Here is a 19714-nt window from a genome sequence, read left to right on the forward strand (position 1 = left end):
AATCCAACTTCATGCAGTTGTTACAGTTTATGGGTGACATATTTTGGTGGATTATAAGTCTTGTTAAGATTTGTACAGTTATACCTCACATGTTAAATACCTGAAATGACTCCTTTTTAAGCTTTAAAGATGAACCTGAACCATTATTTAATTTCAAGAATACATTTTACAACGCTCTATACTTTATTCTGTAATCTTAGATTTTAAACATGGAGTTAACTGCTGTACTGCACAGTGTGTGTAAACAGACAATGTGCTTGTTGACCTGTTTGGCACGGGTTAGACATGTTTTTTGGGGGTTTTTTTATTCATTACACTGTTTATAGATGAATAGATTATATTTTTTACCGGCTGATTTATATTTTAGGCATTCTCAGAATGTCACTGTGTAAAAAATAATAATAGTTTCTCCTCCCTTCCTCACAATCCATCACACATGAATTATCTTTTTTCCTGAAAGCTAAAAGAGGAAGGAAAACCAATACCACTTCCTTTTATCCCCTCAGTGCATGAATATGAGTACGACTTCAGTACCGGACGCCAACATTTTCACTCGCTCTCCTCTGAGGCTGATTACTAACACGTTGGAGTCCGTTCAGAGCACCACACCCACCTTTGTTTTTGAGGGAAAAGCTGCTGACTGGAAGAACACAGGCTGAACACTGTGCAGACATGGAAGCTGCACTTGCACTGTTGCTGGTGTTGCTTAGAGTCTCTCATGGTGAGTTACTAAGCTTATTTTGTCATATTTTCCCTCATTATAATTAATTTTATAATCAATAACATGTTTCCAGCCATTGTTAAAAAAAGAGAGTGGGAAGGGGAAAGGCTACATTTAGCCAAAGATATGTTGAACACAATATGACTCGATGCAAAGACACACGGACGCTGCGTCTTTGATCTTCTCTAAACGTTGCTGCTTGTTTCTGCTTGGCGTAAACCCGTTATATAACTGAGAGTGGACTTCTAAAGTTTTCGAGAATGAAAAGATTTTGGTTGCGTGATAATCCTTCGACATTTTTCCAGTTTCTGACAAGCTGCTCACCACATCATTATCCACGAGTTCCTCCTTGAAATCATGTCTGACAATTTTAAATCAAATAAGATTAAAAGTGGGATACACCGGCTGAACTGAACTGATGATATATTTGCTAATTTTATACACATTATGTTGGTACACATTTTTACACTGCACCGCTTGACACAGGCCTGTTTTGTAATTCACCAAGTCTTAAGCAGTGCTGTGCAATACTGCACATTTTGTGCACATTTTGTGCACATAATTTCCTTAGGGATTAATAAAGTATGCTGATTCTGATTCTGATGTATGATACACTATCAAGGTCACAGGTCCAGTATTGCTGATACCAATACCAATACTGATACAATTAACTTATAAACTACATAACTTATTTTATAGGTAAATAGATAGGGTAAATCTATGCAAACACGTCCGTGCAGGGGTTTTTTTTAGCAGAGCATGAAGAAACTTCCCTTTCTTTGCATATGCTATATACTACTATATACATATTTATATGGTATTATTCTACTTGCCACAAACGTCAGTGCAATGGGGAAACAGCGCCACCCCTCTTGGTGTGGCCGATTAGATGAGGCTGGCTACAGTAATCACTGCCAGTCTGCTGAAGCCATACGAGAGTGTGCTGTGCGGAGTGGTGTGTGGCGAGCTTGTGACCATAGGTGCGGGTAGGGACGTAGATCGAGAGCTTCGATTTTACACTCAGCTCTCCAGTACAGTGACCGCATCACTGCAGCCGCAGCACCAATCCATCTGTCGATCTCCCACTCCCTTCTCCCGTGACTCATGAACAAAACTCTGAGGTATTTGAACTCCTCCACTTGGGACAGGAACTCGTCCCTGACCCGGAGTGGGCACTCCACCCTTTTCTGCCTGAGAACCATGGCCTCAGATTTGGAAGTGCTAATTCTCATTCCCACCGCTTCACACTGGGCTGTGAACTGTTCCAGTGTGAGCTGGAGGCCATCACCTGATGAAGCCAATAGAACCACAATATCTACGAAAAGCAGAGATGAGATTCTGAGGCCACTCAAGTGAAAGCCTTCCGCCATTTGGCTATGCCTAGAAATTCTGAATCGGTGACAAAGGGCAGCCCTGGCGGAGTCCATCACCCACGACAGCTCAGCCCCTCTCATTACCCCAGTGTCCAGATCATATGGCCGCAGGTCTGGTGATACGATTACAAAATCGATCATTGACCTGTGGCCTAGGGTGTCCCGGTGTCACATGCACTTGTGGACACTCTTATGTTCAAACATTGTGTTAGTTATGGACAAACTGTGGTTTGCACAGAAGTCCAACAACAACACACCATTCAGGTTCAGTTCCGGGAGGCCATTCTTCCCAATCAAACCCCTCCAGATGTCACTGTCATTGCCGAAGGCTGGATACTCTGAACCGCCACTCGGCGCATAAGCGCAGTTAACAGTCAGGACCTGCTCCCCGACCCGAAGGGGCATGGAAAAAACCTTCTCATCCACCCGGAGAAACTCCAACCTACAGACAGTAAGCCGAGGGGATACTAGGATACCCACCCCAGCCCACCAGCTCTCACCAAGAGCAACTCCAGACTGATACAGAGTCGAGCCCCTCTCCAGGAGAATGGTTACAGAGCCCAAGCCATGCATTGAGGTGAACTTGACTATATCTAGTCAGTACCTCTCAGCCTCACGCACTAATTCAGGCTCCTTCCCCACCAGAGATGTGACGTTTCATGTTTCTGACTAGCAATTGGGACATTAAATAATATGTCAGTGTGAAAAATAAATAAATTGGGTTGAAAGATCTGTCCTTTTCGCAGTCCTCTCTGTAGAAAAGCACTGGCTACACAGGTGTATACAGAAGTGTTCACACAGGTGTCCAAACAGTTACTCACAAATCCACACTATCTTGGTCAGCTGCTGCCTCTAAACATGTCATTTATCATTAATAGTGTGTGCTTCTCAGTAACATTTATTATTTACTGCTACTTATGGCAATGTTAGTTCCTTGCTGTGTTGTTTTTTATGCTTTTTTTTTTTTTTTGGTCAAGTTGTTCAAGTAGATTTTCAGTGTCTTTTCGCTCTATTCTCCTCTATTTTTCTTTCCCTCTTCTTCTGTTAACTCTCTCCCCAACTTCTCGCTCTTTCTTCTTTCTTGTCCCCTGGTCTGGTCTGATCTGATTGTAATAACCCAAAATTTAAAAAATCCTAATAAAATTCTAATAAAATTCTAATAAAATATGATTAACAAGTGGACCAGTATACCAAAAGTTGTAATGATCCACTTGGGAAAAAAATCTGTTAGGGATTGTTGTTTGACCTAAAAAGAAAAAAAGAAAAGCACAGCCTACTTTCAGCAATAAAAAGGAAGTAAGACAATGATGGTATAACAAAAAGACAACACATTTCATCAACAGAACCCTACAGCAGCAAAATGAATTCAATTAATAACTGTGTAATTTGAATTTGTGATTTTGTAGGTGTAGTTTGTAAATGTTCATCAGCACAAGAAAAATAGTGCTGCTAGCTGAACCTTAACTGTGAGTCACAGACCTCTGCAATGTTTATCTGTGACAGACAGTGGGCACAAACCATCGTCTCTGGTTTGGGTAGACATTTGCAAATTTTGCCACATCTTCGCTGGTAGGAAATGAACACTCAAATTTTCCTTTTTAATTTTCAGGTTTTGAAACTCACTGTGATGGCAGACAGGATGGAGCTCAGTGTTATGGACCTTTGGGAGGAACTGTGGACATCCAGCTGATGGACAGCACCTCAGAAATGCCTAGATACCAACTTTCAAAGAATACATTAAAAATACTAGATGTGATAAATAATAAGGTTATTTCTAATAGCATAGGAGATAGATCTACCCTTTTTCTCAGCAATGGAACATTTAGGGTCAATAAACTGAGCAGGAAAGACAGTAGTAAATATAGCCTTAAAACATTTAATTCAGATGGAAAATCATTAGGCGAGCGGACTTTGCAGTTGTTTATTCAAGGTAAATGTTGGGAAATTAAGCCATTAATAGTAAAGTGATGTTTTGGTAACATTGTTCACAAAATTTCAGATACATGTGTTTTTTGCATTCCCTGTTTCTCTTTAGAGACTATAAAGAATGACTAAGATACCAATTAAAAAAACTCATCTGTGTGTGTTTCTCTCAGCTCCTGTGTCCTCTGTCCTGCTGATCTCTGAGTGTCTGTCCCAGGGAGAAAGGAGGGTGTCCTGCTCCTCTGAGAGAGCAAACAATCCTCAGTACAGCTGGACTCTGGATGGACACACACTGACAGATGCTGAGCTCCTTTCTGGAAACAATGAGACTAACATAATCACTCTGAAACAGCACGTCTCAGGACATCTGGTCTGCTCAGTCAGGAACAACGTCAGTTATGTCTACAAAGAACAGAGGATATCTACCTGTGGTGAGTGAACACATTATAAAAAAAAGTCATATTGATAACATTATCTCTTATTTATATATATCTATAGATCTATATATAGATCTATAGATAACTATATATCTATAGATAGATAGATAGATATTTCGTTTTTTGTTCTGCAGAAGGTTTTTATAAAATCCCAGGCCAGGAAAATCACCTTAATGTTTTTCTGTGTTTTATCCTCAGCTACTTTGACACAAAGGCATCTGCTGTGATGCTTACACCTTTGATAAAGTCTCGCAAGTGTCAGCTTTCTTTTTATAGATATAAAAATATGGAAATGTACTGATGCATGATCTGAATTATAATATTTCGGACTGTCTGAGGCAAAATTTCCCCGATTCGAATCGAATTGAATTGAATCGAATCATGGATCGAATCGATTCGGGACCCTGTGAATCGGAATCGAATTGATTCTAGAAATCAGTGATGATACCCAGCCCTTATAGATAGATAGATATAATTTTTTTTTTTTTTTTGCTCACAGGCTTTATTTTCATTAACTGTACTTCAGTCAATGGGACACAGATCTCAGGGTGGGTGTATGAAGCTAATAACACCCTGTGTACTCAACCAACAAAGACTTCTGTGGGTGAGGATAATGGAGCCGCCATCAGTGATGAGGCATGGTATATTAGTAAGTAAAAAGTAACTCTTACTTAACTGTTACTGCAGATCCATTGATCTCATGTACTCCTTCACTTATCCTATCGTCATTAAAAAAAAACAAAAAAGCAAACATGTTTTCTGATTCAACCTGCTATGTGTTTGTGTCTTATATTTTTTAAACAGGAAATTTGCCACTGATCGGTGGTGTTCTCTCATTGCTGGTCATTTTCTTGGTTGTTGGTGTAGCAGTCATATGTGCTTGGAGGAAAAAGCAAAACAGCAAACCTACAAAAAAGGGTACACTTTATTTCATCACTTATTTTGCTCAGATTGTTTTTTTTGTTTATTGTTGTTTTTTAGGATATATAGAATAGTTAAGCATTTTAAATACATTTTTGATTTCTTGTCAAGAGTTTATTGTTAACTCTGTCATATATCAGTTAAATATCCAGATACTGCTATCCTGCTACATTTAAGACATAAACTGGGAAAACAGCTCTGTCTAAAGGAAACAAAATCCACAAACTATAAACTCTAAAACTCAATAAAGAACCCATTTAAAAATATTTTGTGTGAATCATTTTACATTATCTCCTGTCTTTGTATTCCTTTAATGATTCACTTATTAGAATACTATATTTAAACCATCCCTTTTTGTTACTCTGCAGAGGAAGAAGATGACCAGGAGGTCTTTGGTGATGTCAGGTTTGTCAAAAGGCAGGCAAACCAAGCTGAGAAAAAAGCGGAGGTGGAGTATGGCCAAGTCAAGTCTGTAAAGCGACCTCGGAAGCCTGAACCAACAAAAACTGATAGTGTGTATGCTAACGTCCAAAAAGTCAGGTGATGAAGTGCTCAGTGCTTTTGGACAGGCAGCTCCACTGAAAGTAGTTGGAGTGAGGAGCTGATGTTAAGATGCCTAAAGGTCCTTCATTTAATTTATTGGATTATTTTACTGTCATTGCACTTCTGTATAATATCAGGTGATTAACGCATCTATTGTTATGCGACCTCTTCATTTAATTACAAAACACTGAGTATTTTCTGCATCTGTACTCTGTGGAAGCCATAACATAATGAAGGTTATGACTGCTTTATTAGTGTTTCTCTTTTAACTTGAACTTGACTAGTTTTTCACTTGGTAAAGGTTCGACCAATGTGTAAATGGAGACATGATAAAGAGAAAGCATTTTAACATTTATGAAAATATGACTGTAAATAAAGCTTCTTTTGTACCACACATGTTATGTGAAAAAACTGTAGCTTTTCATATATTTTTGATTTTGCAAAGATAAACTATAACAATGTACTTGTAGAATATATATGGGATATGCCCCCGAGAGTAAGTACATAGTAGTGGTGGAGAGGAAAGCAGAGGAAAAAGGCTGTAGTGACAGATGTAGCTATACTAAGTGATAGAAACATCAGCAAGAAATTGGAGAAATGCCAAGGGCTGATACAGGAGCTAGATAAGATGTTTAGGCCAACAGTGGTCCCAGTGGAAATCAAAACACCTGAGGCTGTGACTCCCAAAATGGGCAAGCGGCTCAGAGATTCCAGGAACAACATCCGAGATCTGTGTCCAGAAGAGCACAGTCCTAGGAACAGCAAAGAGACTGCACAGGACCCTCAAGCTCCCACACCTCTGGTAGAAGACCCCCAGCTGGAATGATACAGACCGCCAAGAGGTTCAGTGTGGAATTTATATATATACAGTGGTGTAAAAAGGTTTTTGCCTCCTTCCTGATGTCCTTTTTTTCTGTACATTTATCAAACTTAAATTTGTTTGATGATCTGAACCATTTAAATATTAGACAAAGATAACACAAGTAAACACAAAATGGGAGGAGAAAAATCTATTAAGATGGTGGTTTACAGCAGTTGACACATAGCAGTGGCTATTAGGGTGTGGAGTCCACTTGCCTGGTATGCATCCACTCCTCAGGTTATTGATCCTAATTATTGCATTATTGGGACCAGAAATCTGTTTTTATTTGTTTTACCTTAATCTTTTTTCCAGTGAGTACTTTTGATTGATCCTTTAACAGCTTGAATCTAAATGTGCTATCTAAATAAAGTGCTATCCATCACTTAAATTGCCACAGATCACCCCAAAGCTTTATAGTGCATCCTGTCTGCCATCACAAAAGGTTTCCTCACCTGCAAATAGAAAAAGAGCAAACATCACTATTTTGTTTTCAGTCCTGATTAGAAGGACTCTGTCTACAATCTGTAAAAGTTAACCAAAAACAGAAAAAAGTGTTTGGCTGCACTCATCTTAGTCCATGCTATGCAAAGGTGCTTTATGCAAGTCTGTGTCTGAAACACATTTAGGGTTCAGCTAACAGCACTAAAAATCAGCTAAATATTATAACGGGAAAAAGTCCATTAATTACATTTTATTTACCTGTTTAGCTTCATTTGTTTACTTGAAACAATCGGAAGGGAGGGGGGTGAAAAAGTGACAACTGCTGTTGACATGGCCAACATTACCCTGTGACCTACTTCTGTTTCTGTTCACTTAGTGGGAAACTCCCAGTCACCCACTTACAAACCTGTACACACACACACACACACAGAGAGAGAGAGAGAGAGACAAATACTCCCCACCGGAAAGTAAGCATACATTTCAGCCTTATCATCAGAAAGAGGGTGCATGAAGTTTCCCTTCCTGATTCACTGGGTGTTGTAGCTTAAAGATATTTAGTACTGAGTAAAAGTCCTTCTTTAAAAAAGTGCACATATTTTAATAAAAATAATGGTAATGATAAATTTAGGTTTTGCTTCAGCGAGGGAACAAAGTAAAAACATGAGTTTTAGACCAGTGTCAAAAGTTTCTTTACATCGCTGCAGGTGGTGTAGCACCCCCTGTTGCAAAAGGCAGACATCACAGATCACAGCATCTCCCCTGCAAATGCAAGAACAACAAGAAAGAAAGTAACAATACTAAGTATCATAAGCATCATGGTCAAGTAATGTAATATAACCTAGTCAGCGCTAACATGAGCTACCAGCTGTCAACTATCACAGCTGTCACAAGGTATCACAGTAGCATGGAAACAAATTTCAGATTTTTTATTTTATTGGTAATTTTTGGTAACTGCCAGCTCATACAAAGAAGAAGCACAACAGTTCTGGAACCCCCTGTTCACAGAGGCTGTCTCTATGTCTACTATGTTTACTATTGTGACCCCATCTGAGTGATTCATTCTCCCACGTACAATAAAAACATGGTTACATCCACCATGATGCAAAAGTGACACACACATTTTAAATGCTCTGGACACAGGCGTCCATTATGAGGAAATACTTTGGCTAAACCTCTGAGAACTGAGCATTATAACCCCACAACCATATGAAGGTAATGCTGTGACTTATTATGACCTGCCGCCAAGCAGCTTAACATTATCAGTGGACATGTTTATGTAGTATTTAATCAGGACAAGCAACTCAAATCTACAAATAGACATAAATACAAAGTAATGTCATGTAATGTAAGTACCAAACACCTCTCTCCTTTCTTCTCAGATAGTACAAACTGTACCTGGGAACCAGGCACGTAATTTCCAGGGGTTTAGGGGGTTATGACCCCCCTAATAATCAGACCCAGCCAATATAACCTCCCCAATAAAATTATGAATTACCTTGCATAAATAGCTTGTTGATTTACTTTAATCATTTCAGTTTTTATCAGCAAAATAGTTGCATGTTTAATAAATTCATCAAATACTTGGTGCTTTCTCTACCAAACCTTCATTATTTGCTGTATGTTTGTTAGTGCAGTCACTGGTGCTAACTAAAAACTTGGTAACTGAACTGTGGAGACATCAGACATGAAAAGAGGCGGACAGATGACACTATTTAACTGTTGGTCCAGACCAGCCGCTTGCAAAAAGAAAAAAAAAAAGTCCTGACCAAAGGAGGTAAATACCCCCGTTTTTAAGTTAGGTGATGATTTGTTGACTGGAGTTGGTCACCTGTGAGAAAAAGTCAGAGGCTGCCAGTGATGTCTAGGACCAATGTCAGTTTCACTGAATTGTAACTTAAGTAGCTGCTTGCTCCAATACAGTGACACGTTTTGGCATCATTTACCCATCTGCCATCCCTCCTGCTTAAGTCTGTCATTGGCAGCTAGCTGCTGATGGTTAGTTCAGAGCACAGGCAGTCAGGTTGAGAGCGCACACATTTTGAGCGCATTTCGAGGAAATATTTGCCCTATTTGTTGACCATTGCCACCATAAATCAGGGCAAACTTTGATGTTAACACTGTGCTGTGTATGTGGGAAGGGGGCTTACTGGTGATTGCAGTGGTGTGTGTGTGTGTGTGTGTGTGTGTGTTGGGTGGGGGGCACTGTGCTGTATATAGACGTGAGGGAAGAGAAAGGCAGGTCAAACAACAGAGGAATGTTATGGATATGTACATGTTAATTATAAATGTATATATCATTGTAAAAAGAATTTAGTCTAAATGTTACTGTATTACAGTAAACGTTTGTGGGAAACACTGAAACAACATCAAAAGAAAAATTATCTTAATATGCTAGTAAGAGGGCAAAAGGTGTTTCAAATGCTTTCCAACTTCTTAGTAAGGGAACATGCATTCTCCAGAACCATGTGAATATACCATCCATCCATCCATCCATCTTCATCCGCTTATCCGAGGCCGGGTCGCGGGGGCAGCAGCCTAAGCAGAGAAGCCCAGACCTCCCTCTCCCCAGCCACCTCCTCCAGCTTATCCGGGGGAACACCAAGGCGTTCCCAGGCCAGCCGGGAGATATAATCTCTCCAGCGTGTCCTGGGTCTGCCCCGGGGCCTCCTCCCGGTGGGACACGCCCGGAACACCTCACCCAGGAGGCGCCCAGGAGGCATCCTTGTCAGATGCCCGAACCACCTCAACTGGCTCCTTTCGATGTGGAGGAGCAGCGACTCTACTCTGAGCCCCTCTCGGATGGCCGAACTTCTCACCCTATCTCTAAGGGAGAGGCCAGCCACCCTTCGGAGGAAGCTCATTTCTGCCGCTTGTATCCGCGATCTCGTTCTTTCGGTCACTACCCACAGCTCGTGGCCATAGGTGAGGGTAGGGACGTAGATCGACCGGTAAATTGAGAGCTTCGCTTTTACACTCAGCTCCCTCTTCACCACGACGGACCGGTGCAGCGTCCGCATCACTGCAGCCGCAGCACCAATCCGTCTGTCGATCTCCAGCTCCCTTCTCCCATCACTCGCGAACAAGACCCCGAGATACTTGAACTCCTCCACTTGGGGCAGGAACTCATCCCCTGAATATACCACCTCTCTCAAACCATTTAAAAATTAGCTGAGCTTTTTTCTATCAGGTTCAAGAGGTTTGCAGAGCAGGTGATCAAAGAGGGACACAAGGAAGCAGAGATGAGGAGAGAGAGAGCAAGCGACAGAGGAGGAGTGGTTCATAGAGAGAGAGGAGGAAAAAGAGGAGGTGCAGAGGAGAGTGAAGGTGGTGAGAAAGGCGGTGCAGCAATTGAAAAAGGAGAGACAGAAGAAGGTGACAGAGGAGGTGTAGTACTTGGGCAAGAGAAAGACAGAGGTGACAGTGGGTGAGATGACCAAAGAGAAGGAGAGAAAGCACAGAGAAAGGCTGCACAGGAGGCATAGGAGGAGGAACTGATTTGTATTTTTCATTGTATATTTGATATTTCAGACATCATCACCTGCACAAGCCTGCACAACCTGATCCTAAGTTTATAGTAGCGCAGAAGTGAACTAAATGCGTGTTGTCTTTTCAACAAAAATGTTTCACAACTTTTCCGTGGTTGCATTACAGTGCAACTTTACAAAGGGTGCTGTGTTTTCACTGTGCCAAAGTTTATTCAAATCAGTCAACATTTGCAAGCAAGTGTGTCTCTGCCTTTGTCAGTGTAGGCTATGTTCAGGTTCTCAGGACCTGCAAAAAGTCAGTTACATGTCCATGCCATGAACATCTATGCTCAAAATGGTAACACTATAGCTTCACAGCTTTCTCCAGCTGTTGCCAGACAACAGGAGGAAGCAAGGTATGGATTATTGAAGATTGCAGGCTCCATCAAATTTTCAGCTTGGCAAGGTTTAGCTCTACGAGGTCATGTAGGTACAGTTTTTGGTATAGTTTATTGGTGTAGTATATAAAGTATTCTGATTCTGAATACAGCAGTGGAGAGCAGACAACCAAAAATGCCGGTGGTCATCAGCTGGTGGTCCTCAGCACAAAGTTACACCCATGCTGGGACCAATATGCTTATTTGCACACTCAGTCACATAGTTACTGAACCCACATCTAAATTATACCATATTTGCACATTTTCTATCTTGCACATGTCTTCTCCCTGTTTTGTCTACAATATCCTGGCCATAACTTGAACCTGGTATTCAAAATCTACTGCACAATCTACTTCGTATTGTCTCTGTCCTGTCTTTGTTTATTGTACATAGATATAGTTAGTAATAGTGCCTTTTTATCTCTTAATTTTCCCCAATGTAGCAAGTTAGTATTCATTTGTAATTCCTGGTTTTATATCTCTTGTAGATATTTTCTTATTTTTATAAATGCACCATGGGGGGCTTGGTGTAAAACAGCATTTCAGTATGCTGTATACTGTGTATACTGTTGTGTTGACAATAAAGTTATTAAATTTTGAATCCTCTAAATGTGATAACTTTAGATCAAGGCAACATAGGATTTTTTAATTACCATAGATGTAACTACTAGGAGGCTGAAGGGTGTATATGTATACATAAAAAAAAAAACACCCAGCACGCCCCTACGGGCGGTTTATCCTTCAAGCTCGGGTCCTCTACCAGAGGCCTGGGAGCTTGAGGGTCCTGCGCAGTATCTTAGCTGTTCCCAGGACTGCGCTCTTCTGGACAGAGATCTCCGATGTTGTTCCCGGGATCTGCTGGAGCCACTCGCCTAGCTTGGGAGTCACCGCACCTAGTGCTCCGATTACCACGGGGACCACCGTTACCTTCACCCTCCACATCCTCTCGAGCTCTTCTCTGAGCCCTTGGTATTTCTCCAGCTTCTCATGTTCCTTCTTCCTGATATTGCTGTCATTCGGAACCGCTACATCGATCACTACGGCCGTCTTCTCCTGTTTGTCTACCACCACTATGTCCAGTTGGTTAGCCACCACCATTTTGTCCGTCTGTATCTGGAAGTTCCACAGGATCTTAGCTCGGTCATTCTCCATCACCCTTGGGGGCATCTCCCATTTTGACCTTGGGACTTCCAGGTTATACTCGGCACAGATGTTCCTATACACTATGCCGGCCACTTGGTTATGGCGTTCCATGTATGCCTTGCCTGCTAGCATCTTGCACCCTGCTGTTATGTGTTGGATTGTCTCAGGGGCATCTTTACACAGCCTGCACCTGGGGTCTTGCCTGGTGTGATAGACCCCAGCCTCTATGGATCTTGTACTCAGAGCTTGTTCTTGTGCTGCCATGATTAGTGCCTCTGTGCTGTCTTTCAGTCCAGCTTTGTCCAGCCACTGGTAGGATTTCTGGATATCAGCCACCTCCTCTGTCTGCCGGTGGTACATACCGTGCAGGGGCCTGTCCTTCCATAATGGTTCCTCGTCTCCCTCCTCTTTCTTGGGTTTCTGCTGCCTGAGGTATTCACTGAGCACTCGGTCAGTTGGGGCCATCTTCCCAATGTATTCTTGGATGTTCGTTGTCTCATCCTGGACTGTGGTGCTGACACTCACCAGTCTCCGGCCCCCTTCCTTCCACTTAGCGTACAGCCTCAGGGTGCTGGACTTGGGGTGAAACCCTCCATGCATGGTAAGGAGCTTTCTTGTCTTTATGTCAGTGGCTTCTATCTCCTCCTTTGACCAGCCTATTACCCCAGCAGGGTACCTGATCACGGGCAGGGCGTAGGTGTTGATAGCCCGGATCTTGTTCTTACCCTTCAGCTGACTGCCCAGGACTTGCCTGACCCTCTGCAGGTACTTGGTGGTTGCAGCTTTTCTAGCGGCCTCTTCATGGTTCCCATTCGCCTGCGGGATCCCCAGGTACTTGTAACTGTCCTCTATGTCTGCAATGTTGCCCTCTGGTAGTTCGATCCCCTCAGTTCTGACTACCTTTCCTCTCTTTGTTACCATCCGACTACACTTCTCCAGCCCGAATGACATCCCGATGTCATTGCTGTATAGCCTGGTAGTGTGGATCAGTGAATCGATGTCTCGTTCACTCTTGGCATACAGCTTGATGTCATCCATGTACAGGAGGTGGCTGACAACTGCTCCGTTCCGTAGTTGGTATCCGTAGCCAGTCTTGTTAATGATCTCACTGAGGGGGTTCAGGCCTATGCAGAACAGCAGTGGGGACAGAGCATCTCCTTGGTAGATCCCGCACTTGATGGTGACTTGTGCTATGGGCTTGGAGTTGGCCTCTAGTGTTGTACGCCACATCCCCATTGAGTTCCTGATGAAGGCTCTTAGGGTCCTGTTGATCTTGTACAATTCTAGGCATTCCAGTATCCAGCTGTGGGGCATTGAGTCATTGGCCTTCTTGTAATCAATCCAGGCAGTGCACAGGTTGGTCAGTCTGGTCTTGCAGTCTCGGCTGACTGTTCTGTCTACCAGTAGCTGGTGTTTTGCGCCTCTGGTATTCTTGCCAATCCCTTTCTGTGCCCCACTCATTTATTGAGTCATATGCCTGTTCATCTTAGCCGCTATGATGCCTGACAGGAGCTTCCACGTGGTACTGAGGCAGGTTATTGGTCGGTAGTTGGAGGGGACCTGTCCCTTCTGGGGGTCCTTGAGGATAAGGACTGTCCAGCCTTTGGTTAGCCATTCTGGGTGTCTCTCACCAACTAGCAGCTGTATCATGTGCTGCCAGGCGCTTGTGGAGTGCAGTCAGCTTCTTTAGCCAGTAGGCGTGAATCATGTCGGGGCCTGGTGCTGTCCAACTCTTCATACTGGAGACCCTTTCTTAGATGTCTGCCACGGTGATGGTTACTGGACCGTGTTCAGGGAGTTTGTTGTGGTCTACCCTCAGATCCACTAGCCACTGAGCATTGCCGTTATGGGTTGCGTCCTTCTCCCATATGCTCTTCCAGTATTCTTTTGTCTCCAGCTTTGGTGGTGCTGTTCTCATATTGTTCCCCTGCCACTGGGAGTACACCTTGGCTGGTTCTGTGGAGAACAGCTGGAGAACAGCTGGCTTATTCTCCTACCTTCGATCACTGTAGTGTACCACTTCAAGCGGCTGGCCAAGGCTGTGAGTCGTTGCTTGGCAGTTTCCAAGGCCAGCCTGCTGTACTTCTTAGGCACCTTCTTTGTCGCACCTTTCTGCAGCTCCGATAGTTGGCTAGCCTCCCTCCATGCTATCTTGATCTTAGCTTCCTTCTCCATGGAGGGAACAGCCCCTTGTGGCTGTTCAACTTGTAGCCCAGCATTGCTGCAGTAGTGTAGATCAGCTTGTTAGCATTGCTGCTGTAGTGTAGATCACCTTGTTAGTCTGCGTAATGGTGGTCCGTAGTGCTGCATTAACATCATCTTGCACACCTTCTGAGGGTACTTCACGCAGTCTTGGTATCCGGCTATGGGGGGGTCCAGGTTTCAAGCTTGGCCATGATTTTCAGGTCAGTTCCTCTCACACTCAACGATCCTTCTTCTATTGCACTTGGGGCTTGGTACCCAATCTCGAGTGGGGGTGATGGTATCATCCCCCTGACCTGGCTTCCTGGATCCCCCTTGCCGTAGCATTTGTGTTGTACCTTGTCAATCTCTAGCTGTGAGAACAGTCCCTTCTTTCGAATGTTGGAACACTGAGCTACTAGTTGTTTCTTAGAAAATAGAACCTGCCCATTCACTTCTTGTAAACAGCGTCTGTGTCAGCCCAGGTACCTGTACTCCACTTTGGAGCCTAATTGTATCTGCAGTTTTCAGAGAGAAGTTGTCTAACTTTGACCACCACAAATAGAAAATAATCACAATATTTCATTTTTTCTTTACAGGTATAGTCATAGATCCTTACAGTATGGCATGTCATGCCTTCGTCTTGGGTTATGCTCAAAATTCATGTGACAGATCTGGAGTACTCAGATGAACATGGGAAGAACATCTACTATTTATGTAAAAAAAAAAAATTTATTTCATCTTGTGGACATAACTGATGTACATGTGAGAAAAACACTGGTGTCTTCTCTGGATTCACAACAAATGAATGACAAAATAAAGAAGCACAAGTACATGTTCACTACCCTGCAATTTGCTAACAAAAATAGTGTTTGTGAGAATTAATTGTATTTCTTATTTTGTGATTGTCATGGACCTTTATTCAGTAACTACTGAATAGACATGTGGCTATCACTTTAATTTGCCTTCTCATATTGCACATACTGTGAGCATAGGGATCAACAATATATCACTATGCTATTACTAACTGGTGTTCTCAAATATCCAAACTATAAGAAATCTGGAATGGATAAAATACTTTCTCACAGCACTGTATATATGTGCTTGAGAGTTGTTGAATTCCATTAAACTATGTGGGAGTGCTGAATCAAGTGGATTTTAATGCAACTCTACCACAGGATAGTGTTGCAGTGTGTTTCTGTGGTAGTTACTTTAAGGATATAAATGATTAAAAATAAAACCCTGAGAGAAGAAACTGTGAAGTTCCTTTTATTTCTGCTAAGTGACGAATATTTTAGTTTCACTTCCTTTTTCATCTTTTACGTACAGCGTATGTCCAGCTTTTCAAAAGATCGCCATCAGTAGCAGGAGCCATTGTTAGCTGTTGGATGTATCTGCATGCTATTAAATGAAGTCCTTTGCGAACCGTATAAACACTCTGAACATACAAGAAATGGAAGTTGTGCTTGGACTGATAGTAATGCTACTGGGAGTATCTCATGGTGAGCTAAAGCTGGCACTTTATTGATACAAACATGTTATATATCAGCAACTTGTTTTGAAATAACAATATTATTTAGGTGGTAAGTACAGTTTGATATTTAATGGAAGTTAAAAGAGGTCAGTTATTTTAACAGTCAAGCAATCTATTCTCTTTTATTTCTTTTGAGTGTTTGAGCAGTGTTTTTTTTTTAACTGTAATGGCAAAATCTGAGGTCATTGCTTGTTAATGTGCACTTAAAGTAAAAATAACCATTATGATATATTTCCAGTATCTGAGACAGGAGTAATGGGTTTTGGTATGAGAAAGAAGTTTTCACTTAAAATAGCTATCAAATGATTATTGACGATTTTACACAGCTACATGGTTAGTTATAGGTAAAAACTCTATGATGTAGCAGTAGTTATAAATATATATATATCTATATTTTTTTTCCATGGTTGCAGTAAAAATTCTTCATCTCTGTTTTACTCATAAACACTTTGTACTGTAAACACATGGTATTTTTCCATTTAAAAAGTTTAGCAACTGACCAACTGAACTACTACTGTAGCTGCTACTGTAACTTTGTGAAGGCCTTCTGGTCGTAGTGACTGTGTTCTCGAACTTCTATTACCTGAAACATAAAACAAAAAAACAGATTTCCAGTTATAAACGTCACATATGGTCTATATTGCCTTGGACACATGTGGTTGCCTGCTCACTCACTGAGCTAAACAATAGCCTGTGACAAGTGTTTTTTTGCTGACTTTTTTGTTTTGTGTTTGTGTTTGATTTGTTTATTTTGCAGGTGTGGAAACTTACTGTGATGGCAAACAGAATGGGACTCATTGTTATGGAGCTTTGGGAGGAACTCTGGACATCCAGCTGATGGACGGCACCTTGGAAATACCTAGATACCTACTGATGAAGGAAATCAATGAATTTTATTCATTAATAATACTATCTGGGAGAAATAATACAGTTTTCTCTAATATAATAGGACACAAATCTTTCTTTGTTTCCAGTCATGGAACATTTAGGATCAATAACCTGAACAGGAATGACAGTGGTAAATATACCATTGAAACCTTTAATTCAGAAGGAAATATGTTAGAAGAGCGGACTTTACAGTTGTTTATTGAAGGTAATTTTTCCTCAATGGTGGTACTTATGAATAGTTTTAAATATATATGTGTGTATATATGTGTATATATGTATATATATGTGTATATATATATATATATGTATATATATATATATATACATATATATATACACATATATATATACATATATATATATATGTGTGTGTGTATATATATGTATATATATATATATTATATATATATATATATATATATATATATAATATATATATATATATGTGTGTGTGTGTGTATATATATGTATATATATGTATAGATAGATACGTGTGTGTGTGTGTGTTCTTGTCTAGCTATCTTTGTGAGGACCGAAATCTGCATTCTACTATACTTGTGAGAACCAGCAGTCACTTGTGAGGACATACAACCCGGTCCTCACATTTTTGAAGGCATTTAAAGCCATTTTTGAGGCTCAAAACGTGGTTTTAGTGTCAGGGTTACAATTAGGTTATGGTTAGGTTTAGGGTAAGGGTTAGGGTTAGGCATTAATTTTTAATAGTTAGGGTTAGGGTAAGGGGCTAGGGAAACCATTATGTCAATGAGGGTCCTCACTAAGATAGCTGAACGGGGTTGTGTGTGTGTGTGTGTGTGTAGGTGTGCGTGTGTGTGTGTGTGTGCGTGTCACAAAATACACACTGACATGTAATATCAAAATTAAAACTTCTGTTTGTTTCTCTCAGCTCCTGTGTCCTCTGTCCTCCTGGTCTCTGAGTGTCTGTCCCAGGGAGAGATGAGGGTGTCCTGCTCCTCTGAGGGAGGGGACAGTCCTCAGTACAGCTGGACTCTGGATGGACGCACACTGACAGATGCTGAGCTCCTTTCTGGAAATAATGAGACTAACAACATCACTCTGAAACAGAACGTCTCAGGAAATCTGGTCTGCTCAGTCAGGAACAACGTCAGTAATGTCTCCAAAGAAGAGAGAATATTGACCTGTGGTGAGAACATTATGAATAAAAGCTGATAATCAAAACTTTAATTGTGCCTTTAATTCTCGTAACTTTCTACATTTGTCATATTTTTTTCTGTTTGCTCATAGGCTTCATTTTCATAAACTGCACCTTAATCAATGGGGCACAGATATCACGGTGGGTGTATGAAGCCAACAACACTCTGTGTATTAAACCAACAATCACAACTAGAGGCAGTACTGTCGGTGATGAGACTGGAGTAGTGTCAGTTAAAAACAGTATAACACCCTTTAATCAAACTGCCTGCAGCGATGGCACGTGGCACAATAGTAAGTGAAAACCAACTCCAGTAAATTGGATTCATTTACATCACTTTCCTCTTTCTTACCATCAGAAGTAAGTGAAAACTCACAGCTCTGCCTAACATGTGATTTTTGTGTCTCTGAACAGATAAGTTCTTGCTTATGTGTGGTTTGAGAGCAGTTGTGGTAATTCTCTTGTTAACTGGGATTTGTACCTACTTCGCTTGGAAGAAAAAGAAAAATGAAAAAGCTGAAGTCTCTGCTGTCCCACAAATGAGAGGAGATCCAGAGGACTCTGTTCTGATGATTGAAATGAGTTCTGCAACTTACGCCAACACCTAGTTTCACCTTTTATCTACTGAAATTTGACAAAACAACACATTTTTTGTTTTTACTCTTCACAACATATGTTTCTCAGTTTAGCAGCTCATAGTGATTTTTTTGGGTGTGGAAGCTTTGATTAGAAAGGTAGTGACTTTAATCTGAACTACTTTTTTTACTTAAGGTAAAATTAGTCAAGTCTCTCACATGATTCTAATTACACCTTACAAAACTGTTGTTGCCATTGTGACAAACAATAATTGCATAAAGCCTTTAATAAGATTAAAAGCAGGAGCTTTAATTTAATCACTTTCTGCTGCTTTGGTAAGCTGTCCTTTTATGTGTCCTCAGTTTATCTAAGAACACTTTTGCTAACATGTACATTACTAACTGGATTATTAATGACTTTTGAGAAAAAAACAAAACCTCATCAGAATGTGGAGGTGTGAAGCTTCCTTCTGCTGCTTCACAGAGGTGTTACTGTTGCAATACTTCTATGTTCAGTGAAACTGTTAAACAAAACATTAAAATGTTTATCGAAAATAATGATCAATTAAAACAAACAAAACGGACATCCAAAGCATCCTGTTTCTTGTATCATAAGGGGTGTGTGTTTTGGATGAAATATTCTAACCACATAAATGCAAACGAGAGGAGGATGGCCTGAGACACTTTAGTCAGCTTCAGAACAGGAACATTAAAGTGAAAATCTATGAAGCTCAGAAAAGTGTGAATCAACAGCATAGTGTAAATGTATTTTATCACCATACGTAGTGTTGCCATGAAACAACATTAAAACCATCAATTTCACAAAAAATGTAGCAAACCTTTTTCTAAATTGATGACATATTTTATTTGTCCCTTTTTTAAAAAAAAATCTGTTTTGATCTGCTCTGCTTTTCAAGTACGGGTTTGCTTTTCTTTGTTTCAAAAATTGTGTAAACATCTAAATAAATCCTTTGCATTTAATTTTTGTCTTTTACTCTAAATTTGTAATAAAATGCTGTATGGTAGGAAGGGTTTGGACCCAAAATCGAGGACTCCAGGTGAACTTAAAAAACAGCTTTATTGCTGGAACTCAAAGAGCA

The 19714-nt window shown here is 40.9% G+C and overlaps 2 protein-coding genes across 2 annotated transcripts; both read left to right on the forward strand.

The window, feature by feature from the left end:
- The first annotated feature begins 533 nt into the window (after nucleotides 1–533).
- On the forward strand, nucleotides 534–7130 carry LOC134637017 (T-cell surface antigen CD2-like). The gene is made up of 6 exons (XM_063487342.1): nucleotides 534–721; nucleotides 3704–4024; nucleotides 4191–4448; nucleotides 4954–5103; nucleotides 5259–5372; nucleotides 5744–7130. The coding sequence occupies exons 1-6, from the start codon at nucleotides 673–675 to the stop codon at nucleotides 5917–5919; spliced, it is 1068 nt and encodes a 355-aa protein (XP_063343412.1). The 5' UTR covers nucleotides 534–672; the 3' UTR covers nucleotides 5920–7130.
- Nucleotides 7131–17822: 10692 nt separating this feature from the next.
- LOC134634279 (uncharacterized) lies at nucleotides 17823–19462 on the forward strand. Its single transcript, XM_063483407.2, has 3 exons — nucleotides 17823–18030; nucleotides 18132–18332; nucleotides 18454–19462. The coding sequence occupies exons 1-3, from the start codon at nucleotides 17823–17825 to the stop codon at nucleotides 18645–18647; spliced, it is 603 nt and encodes a 200-aa protein (XP_063339477.2). The 3' UTR covers nucleotides 18648–19462.
- The last annotated feature ends 252 nt before the right edge of the window (nucleotides 19463–19714 follow it).

Source organism: Pelmatolapia mariae, linkage group LG2 (assembly GCF_036321145.2).
Source record: "Pelmatolapia mariae isolate MD_Pm_ZW linkage group LG2, Pm_UMD_F_2, whole genome shotgun sequence".
Classification (NCBI taxonomy): Eukaryota; Metazoa; Chordata; class Actinopteri; order Cichliformes; family Cichlidae; genus Pelmatolapia; species Pelmatolapia mariae.

What these genes read in the sequence shown, in the direction of transcription:
- LOC134637017 (XM_063487342.1), top strand. Translation starts at nt 673, where the DNA reads ATGGAAGCTGCACTTGCACTGTTGCTGGTGTTGCTTAGAGTCTCTCAT. An exon ending in TGATGAGGCATGGTATATTA is followed by an intron (nt 5,104 to 5,258) that starts GTAAGTAAAAAG and finishes TTTTTTAAACAG; the next exon opens with GAAATTTGCCACTGATCGGT. An exon ending in CAGCAAACCTACAAAAAAGG is followed by an intron (nt 5,373 to 5,743) that starts GTACACTTTATT and finishes GTTACTCTGCAG; the next exon opens with AGGAAGAAGATGACCAGGAG.
- LOC134634279 (XM_063483407.2), top strand. Translation starts at nt 17,823, where the DNA reads ATGAGGGTGTCCTGCTCCTCTGAGGGAGGGGACAGTCCTCAGTACAGC. An exon ending in AGAGAGAATATTGACCTGTG is followed by an intron (nt 18,031 to 18,131) that starts GTGAGAACATTA and finishes GTTTGCTCATAG; the next exon opens with GCTTCATTTTCATAAACTGC. An exon ending in CGATGGCACGTGGCACAATA is followed by an intron (nt 18,333 to 18,453) that starts GTAAGTGAAAAC and finishes GTCTCTGAACAG; the next exon opens with ATAAGTTCTTGCTTATGTGT.